This window comes from Haliotis rubra, unplaced genomic scaffold (genome assembly GCF_003918875.1).
Source record: "Haliotis rubra isolate DU_JTF1 unplaced genomic scaffold, ASM391887v1 Scf879, whole genome shotgun sequence".
NCBI classification, from domain to species: domain Eukaryota; kingdom Metazoa; phylum Mollusca; class Gastropoda; order Lepetellida; family Haliotidae; genus Haliotis; species Haliotis rubra.
In genome coordinates this window covers 365365-373418 of record NW_025767611.1, presented here as the reverse complement: position 1 = coordinate 373418, position 8054 = coordinate 365365, and the positions used below count along the sequence as shown (strand labels likewise).

At 40.6% G+C, this 8054-nt stretch overlaps 1 protein-coding gene across 1 annotated transcript; it reads left to right on the top strand.

Annotated features, from left to right (window-relative positions):
• The first annotated feature begins 3447 nt into the window (after positions 1-3447).
• LOC124263314 (GTPase IMAP family member 7-like) lies at positions 3448-7722 on the top strand. Its single transcript, XM_046697898.1, has 4 exons — positions 3448-3463; positions 4848-4931; positions 5164-5208; positions 6225-7722. The coding sequence occupies exons 1-4, from the start codon at positions 3448-3450 to the stop codon at positions 7394-7396; spliced, it is 1317 nt and encodes a 438-aa protein (XP_046553854.1). The 3' UTR covers positions 7397-7722.
• The last annotated feature ends 332 nt before the right edge of the window (positions 7723-8054 follow it).

Sequence of the window (8054 nt, the reverse complement as noted above, 5' to 3'; positions counted from 1 at the left end):
TCAGATTTAGTGGTAGATGATAAGTGTTCTTTGATTCGGATATTTATGGGCCGGGAGGTTTCGCCTACATAGGCCTCGCCACAGTCACAGTTGATTTTATAGACAACACCTTTGGGTTGATGTTGTCGTTTAGAGGTGTTCCTGCCATTCGCTTTCAGTAGGGTTTTTAGTGGTGTAGAGCTGGTAAAGTAGGTTTCGATGCCTGCTTCTCGCTTGAGGAGACGGCTGATGTGGTGAGAGGTTTTCCCTATGAAGGGGGAGGGAGATACGAATAGGTGCTGGTTCAGGTTTGTTGGAGGCCGGTTTTCTTGTTGGGTGGAGTGTGGTGCTGATAATTTTATCGACTAGTTTCGACGGGTAGTGGTTGAACTTGGTGAAAACATGGCGGAGGTGCTGTATTTCTGTAGTGGGACTGGTGGAGGAAAGGTTGATGGCTCGTCTGGTGAGGGTGGAGATAATGCCAGTTTTGGTTCTCAAAGGGTGGTTGGAGTCAAAATGAATGTATTGGTCGGAGTGGGTTGGCTTTCTATAGACACTGGTACGGATCTTGTTGGCTGGACAGAGGGGAGCCCATGGGCAGGCCGTGGATTTGTTCATAGTAGTCGTCTCCCCAGGTGAAGTAAGTGGAGGTGATGCAGGCAGAGGTGAGGGCAATGATGGAGTCAGTGGTGAGGTTGGTGTCAAGGGGAGTTTCTAATTCAGAGATGCGTTGGCGGAGGATTTGGAGAGTTTCTTCTATGGGGACACTTGTGAAGAGGTCCACAACATCGTAACTCAGGATCTGGTCTGCTTCAGTTATTTTGAGGAGTTTGTTACAGAAATCCGTCGAGTCAGAGATGTAGGAGTCCGCTGTTTTACCGAGTGGGGCAAGGATTTCCGTTAGGTGTTGGGCGGTACTGTAGAACACAGTGTCTCTGGAGCACACAAGCAGTCTGGCCTTGGGTGGGGTCTTGTGGATTTTTATCGTGGCTCTGGCATACGGTGGCTGTGGGTTAGATGTGGCGTGCTAGTGTGCTTACGTATAACGTTATCGATCAATCTTAAAAGTGACTCGCAATATGTGTTGAAAATGGATTTTCTTCTATAACGTCAAATGGCTACAGAAAGGTCATACGCTTTAAAGGATAAGGGGTCATCACTCCGGTATGCTTAATACTAAGGCATTGTGACTCAGATCATTTGGAGAGAATTTGCTGTGAATAAGGACATTACATTTTCGTGATGTTTTGTTCACGGAATTAACGCAAACAACGATACTCAAAACATTTGTGACAAACGCGCTCCTGGCCAATGATTATATGCCATTGTTTTGTCTTTTACATAACATAAACAAATCAATGAACAAGACATATCCTTTCAAAACGTGTGCATATATACGTTTCATGAAATGTTCTCCGTGATTTTGCGTCTCGCATGGCGTAACGCAGCACATGAATATATCAAATTTTTGTATTGTACCTGTTTTTATTTTTCTAGTTCTTGCTACGATACTCTTTACGTGCATATTCTAAAAATATTGAGTTAATGCATGCTACGAATAGACAAACTGATGTCCAGCAACTTGAGAAATTGTTGCCCAGTATAAAATTTGATTTTTGCTTTGTTTACATTTCTAGCAAGCGCTGTGGTATGAGCACAACGTTCCGTTTTCACACCCAATATGTTTCGGTTATTTTCTAGACACTTGGTTTTAGTGACAAAGACCATTTGTAAGTTGATTCTAAAATGTATGAGGAATTCAGCGATGCATTTGTCACAACTGAATATGAAATATACGTGATGTAATATGACCGGCCTTAGCGAAACCTGATTTGGTAAACCCTATCCAATATGGCGGAAAGCTCACTTCCGCGTTTGTGTCCGTGTATTTTCCAAAACATCCCAACCTAGGTTTATCGGCAACGTTTCAGAATTATTTAGATATGTTTCTTAACAGCAGTCGAAATGTTTGTTTTTGTTCCGAGGTTTAGCCGTAAAGATGCAATTTTGACAGACGACCGAGAGTAACGCTTTCGTGTTTACGTCGCGGAATTGTGGGAAATGTTTAGGGGAATCAACGAATTGAATGAAAATATTTACATTAGGACGTCATTAGATAATGATACGCTAATAAGTGTTTCATACAACCTTTTTAAACGTTGCCTTTAACTAAAGATGCATTAAGGATTTAATGTATCATTAGGGTTTAATGTTGACATTAGTTAATGAAGCAATGATACAACCGGATCCAGGTATACTGTCTGAAAAAAAAGAAACGCAAAAGCGTTTTTCAGATGTTATACTTTATGTAATTGGTAAAAATCAACAGGCAACAGTAAATTGTTCACATTTGACACAAGCAATTGCCACTGACCGAGTTCTATCATGGCGCACACGAAACTATCGAATAGGTCATTTGTTTTCAATATCTGTTATCACCTTGAGGCCCATGGCAGTGCCTGGTTCCTCAAAACGCCGTTGTAAGTCTTGCCCTGTCAGGTCGGGGCGTTGTCGTGTTGAAAAATGACGTTTGCCTTGTTGCATAATGGGAAGGACGTGTGATCTACGAATTTCATCGTTGTGCCGTTAAATTGCATTCATCATGTACCGAGTCTGTTGTGCCGGTATGGGAGGTCCACATCATTACATTTTCTGCATGCAGTTTCTGTCTTCTGTCTGTACTTGTCACCAAACTAAACACGTCTTCCATCGCTGTTGTGGCCGTGCAGTCAGAAGGAGGGTTGAAGTTCATCACATCTGAAATATGAAATCCGACGCAATTTTGGTATTAAATTGCTGCAGCTTGGTGAGCCGATCAACCCGTAGGAACCTTTCCTGCGCTACACTTGTGACACGTGGTTGATCGTTTCTGGGTAGGTTACGTGTTCATCTGATAACGGTTCCTGAATCTTGTAAATGCTTTTTGGCAATACTTGGAGAAACCTGACTACGGCCGATGACGTTGTTGTGCTGAGCTTGTCAGTCTTCGTTTATTTTGTACTTTTCACTTTACAATTGGGATGACAGACAAACAAAAAGTCATCGTTTTCATAGCCCAACAATTCTTGTTGCGCGTTTATTCTAAGTTGGTGTTTAGCTGCTACTAATTTGCGTTTCCCCCACTTTTTCGGTATCTGTGTGACCGTACTTCATCACTCCCTATGCATGCACACACGAGAAATGCATTCTGGATGAATATGAGCAAAACTTAGATATTTCCAATTTTTCTACTTTTGTGTTTCTTTCTTTGCAGAGTATATTATCAAGTATATTGGCTGGCAAACTAAGATGAAAATGTATGTGATTATCCTTATCATTATAATATTGTGCTGATAAAGGAACATGGGTTGCATATGTTCAACTGTTACAATTAAACTTCATTTCATCGCATCTTCATCAGTAGTTAATAAAGGCAATACTCATTGAGAGCTTTGTTTTTGGTTTCTTTCAGCGACATTTTGGTAAATCATGGCTGAATTTGCAGGTAACTAAGATTTTATTCCTTGAACCTTAGACTGTTTATGGATATCTAGTCGTATATATTTTTGAAACTGACGTTTGATTTCCCACCAACGATGACCGCACTGTTTTTCTAATACCTATTATCTTATAGACGTACAGTAGGTGAACACATCGGAGTTCAACCCCATATTACATTCATACACATTTTACAGTATTACTCACGTACAACGTAAACGGGTATAAAACTGTAAGCAAGAACCAACGTCAAATTGTGTGAAGCCATTGTCCGGTGTCCTCCGCCTTGATACTGCTGGAATATTGCTAAAAGCGGCGTAAACCCATACTCACACACTCGACCACCTCCTTCGTCACCTACTTGTATTTGTATTGTTTTTGTACACTCAGTGTATAATTCATAGACGATTTGGTCATTAATTTTGCATACAATATCTCAAAAAACCTACATCAATGGTCTATAAATGTATGTTAGTTAAAATGGTGATCTCTGGTTTTGGATTTATGTATATTTGAAATAGCCCTGGCTAGTCGCTTGGGATGAAGGACTACACGAGAGGATGTTGCCTACTCCGAAGTCAGCGGTTTCTCGTCTTCCAAGCTGATGATATATTTGCTCTTAGAGAACCTCCAAGTCAGTGATGTAGCGAAATGTTTAAAAAGCAATTGTTCACATTCATAAATCCTTAAAGTAAGAAACCAATACCGGTCACCGAAACAGAATAATGATTAAGAAGGGCTGATTTTGTTTTGTATATATATCCAAAAGGTCATGAGCATATGGCCAATACATAAACCCTCAAACCCCATGAAAACAGAGAGCACCTCCACACACACACACACACACACACACACACACACACTTCTCCAACCCCAAAAAAGGAAAAAATCAGAACAAAAAAGAAGCAAAGAACAGAACCTCAACAAATTCAGGAAAGCTCTGTTTCCATTCCCTGATTACATAAGAGTGAGTGACTGAGTTTAGTTTTACGCCTTACTCAGCATATTCCAACTATATAGCGGCGGTATGTTAATACCAAATTTGGACCAGACAATCCAGTGATCAACAGCATGAGCATCGATGTGCGCAATTGGTAACCGATGACATGTGTCAACCAAGCCAGCGAGCCTGACCACCCGATCCCGTTAGTCGCCTCTTACGTCAAGCATGGGTTACTGAAGCATGGGTCTAACCCGGACCTTTAAGGGTGATTACATAAGAGATTTTGTCCAATCCAGAGGTGTTTATAGTAGTCTCAACAATTTATAAGCTGTATGCCAGGTGCGTCTTGTGTCACGAAGTATCACACCTAACCCGTCTGTCATAGTGGCAAGTCGATTACAATGTTCTTGTTTACTACCTTTGTAAACAAAACCTGTTTGAATTTTAGATTACAAGAAACAACCAATTCCAACTGCTCCCCCGAAACTTCTCCCGAAGCCAGTGCTAGAAGGCGAATCATCTGCTGATGATGGTACGTATTGTTTCGTATGTTAAATAATAATGCGTATAAATGTAGTTTAACGGTTTGTGGCAGGACTTTAATGGTACAATTAATGCATTTAATTTATGCAAAAAGAACACGTTATATACAAATGAATACTGATGCATACATTAATATTTCCCAATTTTCTAAACAACTGCAAATTTGATGATACGACATTAAACAATATTCACTCACTAATTGATTTCCTCATTGTTTTCAGAAATGGATTTTGATAAGGAATTTGAGGCGGGTGTTACACAGGAAGGTAAGTAAACCATATGTAGTGAATTAATTAGGGTAAGTGTTTTCTAACTTAGAAATCGGCAGTGTTCATGTTACATCTTTGCGGCTTGTAAACAAACAAGCGTAACTGAGACGAAACAGTGCTTGATATCATAGCAAAAATGCAGGCTTATACAATAGTAATAATCCACTTTTATAGCGCCATTCAAGGATGAATAACTTGCTCAAAGCGCTATTATTTTTATCCCGGATAACCAAAGCTTCCTCCGAGGCGCTAGACAGTCACATGACTTATCCTACCGGGTACCCATGTTCTGCTGGGTGAAAAGAGACAATTTTCAACAAACTCATTTGCCATAGACCACTTGTGTCACATGTGCTTCGTTGTGGGGGCAGGACTGAAGTCCCAGAAACACTAAGGAGTCAAGCTGCCATACACGGCCACCCATCCAAAACCTCTCCGCTCTCAACTTTGCTTAACTTCAACTGATATATGACTGGGCTCTATGCACAGGTACACACATCACCAATGACATATATTCAACAAAATGAGAGACTTAACAACCCCATTATTGGTAATATTTCTTACGGGGTTGCCTCTATTTTTGTTGTTGTGCTATACTTGGCAACCGACGTGTTAGTCTTTTTTGGTCATAACGCGTTAATAGAAATGTGTGAAACACATAAATCACGGATGCAACATACGGCGCCGTTGAAGATCGCTCTTGAAATACATGGGGCACCGCGCCACGCATTGTTGTGATAAATATGGTGTGGAGGGGGCAGTGTGATGGTTTCCGGAGCATTTTACGCCAATGGTGGAACTGAATTGATTGTCATCCCGGGATTCAGAGAACAAGAGGATTGTTTACACATGACATCGTTTTACCTCATGTTATTTTTAGGAATTTATGTGTACCCTATCTCAATACGAAGTAACCCCCCCCTCTCTCTCTCTCTCTCTCTCCCCCTCTCTCTCTCTCTCTCTTTCTCTCTCTTTCTCAGGCAACATACATGTATTTATATTCTCATTTTCAGAATTTCTGGAGGAGCTTTACAACGGTAGTAGCTATGTAAAAAATGAACGACGCATAATGCTTATTGGAAGAACAGGATCGGGAAAAAGTACTACCGCCAATACCATCCTTGGTAGGAAAGAATTTGAGTCAAAATCGGCCGGTAGTTCAGTCACATCAAAGTGTCAGTTTGGCAATGTCAAGATTGCCAATAGGTGGGTTCTATTGGTCGACACACCAGGGATGTTTGATACATGCGTTTCAAATGAGGACATCTCAAAGGAGATAATGAAATGCACAGCTCTTACTTCCCCTGGCATACACGCTCTCATCTTGGTTATCAGGATTGGGAGATATACAGAAGAAGAAAAGAATACAGTTAAACTGTTTAAGGAAAACTTTGGAGAGGAGCTGACAAAATACATGATGATCATCTTTACCGGGAAAGACGACCTCGAACACGATGGGACCACACAAGAAGCATTTGAGGAAAAATGTCCACCTTCACTTCAGGCTTTGATCTCTGAATGTGGAGAAAGATTACACTATCTGAACAACAGGTCTAGTGAAGAACAAAAGGACACGTTTAGAACGGAGCTGGTAGATGCCATTGACACGATGGTGGAGGAAAATGGTGGAAGGTGTTACACTGCCCATCGATTTCAGAAAGCTGAGGCGATCATGAAGAAGAAAGAAACTGTACTGAAGAAAAGGATTGCATACAAAAGTAGATATAAAAGGGAAAATGTAAAGCAACAGTTAGAACAATTACTCAATAAAGACAACACAAAGCTCGTAAAGATGACAACAACAACCACAGGAAATACAATAGACGTTGCGCAGAAAGCTCTAGCAGTACTAGAGCAGAAATATATGGACCTCAAGCGCGAGTTTGAAAAAGTCAAAGATGAAGTGGACAAGCAGCTGAGAGAGAAAGAGGACGAGTTAAAGAAGCTTAAGGAAGATCGTGAACGACTGGTGGAAGTAGAACAACAGAAGTTGCATGAGGAGAAGCGGAAGGTTGAAGAGGCGAAAAGGTTAAAGGAGGAGATAGACGAGATAGAAATGAAGGACGAAGAAGAGGCAAGATTCCAAGCAAGGAAGGAAATTGAGGAGGAAAAGGGATTCTTTGATGTCTTTCGAAGAGGTTGGAATAGACTGAAAAGCATGTTCACTCGTTCAACCAAGAAATAAGGTTCAACTCCTCACGGTCCAGTCATCGTATCACCTCACCTACTCAACACTGGCCAGCAGTGTGTCGCTGTGCTTGAGTTCTTTGAGTTTGCGCTCGCTGGAGAATGTGATGTCTGCAAATTTTCTTCTCTTTAGTATTAATCTTATACTCTAATAATGCCATATATTGGTTTGGTATATGATATCTCTCACATATCCACTGACATAGTCACATGTTGAAAGTGTTTTAGTAACTATGATTTTCATGCAATAGTGGTGTTTACTAGTAATCTGCAGATATTTATCACGAACGTACAATCATATTACACCTCAATGTACATATCTGCCTGGGAGGAATGTAATTGTTGAACAGTACTTATATGATTTCTTTCCTTGATTGTATCTTGCTGATCAAAATAAAACTGTGAATGTTATTTGCGTTGTCTGTCATTTCTCTATTTACTGGATAAATAATAATAAAATAAAAAATACTTCAGATAACGCCGATCCTGTTGATGTTATGACAGCGAGCCTGATCACCCGATCCCATTAGTCACCTCTTACGGCCTGCATGGGTTTGCTAAAAAACAATTCTAACCAGGATGTTCAGGGGTCTCGCTTTTCGGAAAAGGTATTTGGTTATGACACAAATGTTGGAAGAAAGCCTTAAATGTCACCT

Excerpts from the sequence above, each read along its gene's own strand:
- LOC124263314 (XM_046697898.1), top strand. Across the intron at positions 4,932-5,163 it reads CGAATCATCTGCTGATGATG|AAATGGATTTTGATAAGGAA; the intron begins GTACGTATTGTT and ends CATTGTTTTCAG. Across the intron at positions 5,209-6,224 it reads GGCGGGTGTTACACAGGAAG|AATTTCTGGAGGAGCTTTAC; the intron begins GTAAGTAAACCA and ends TCTCATTTTCAG.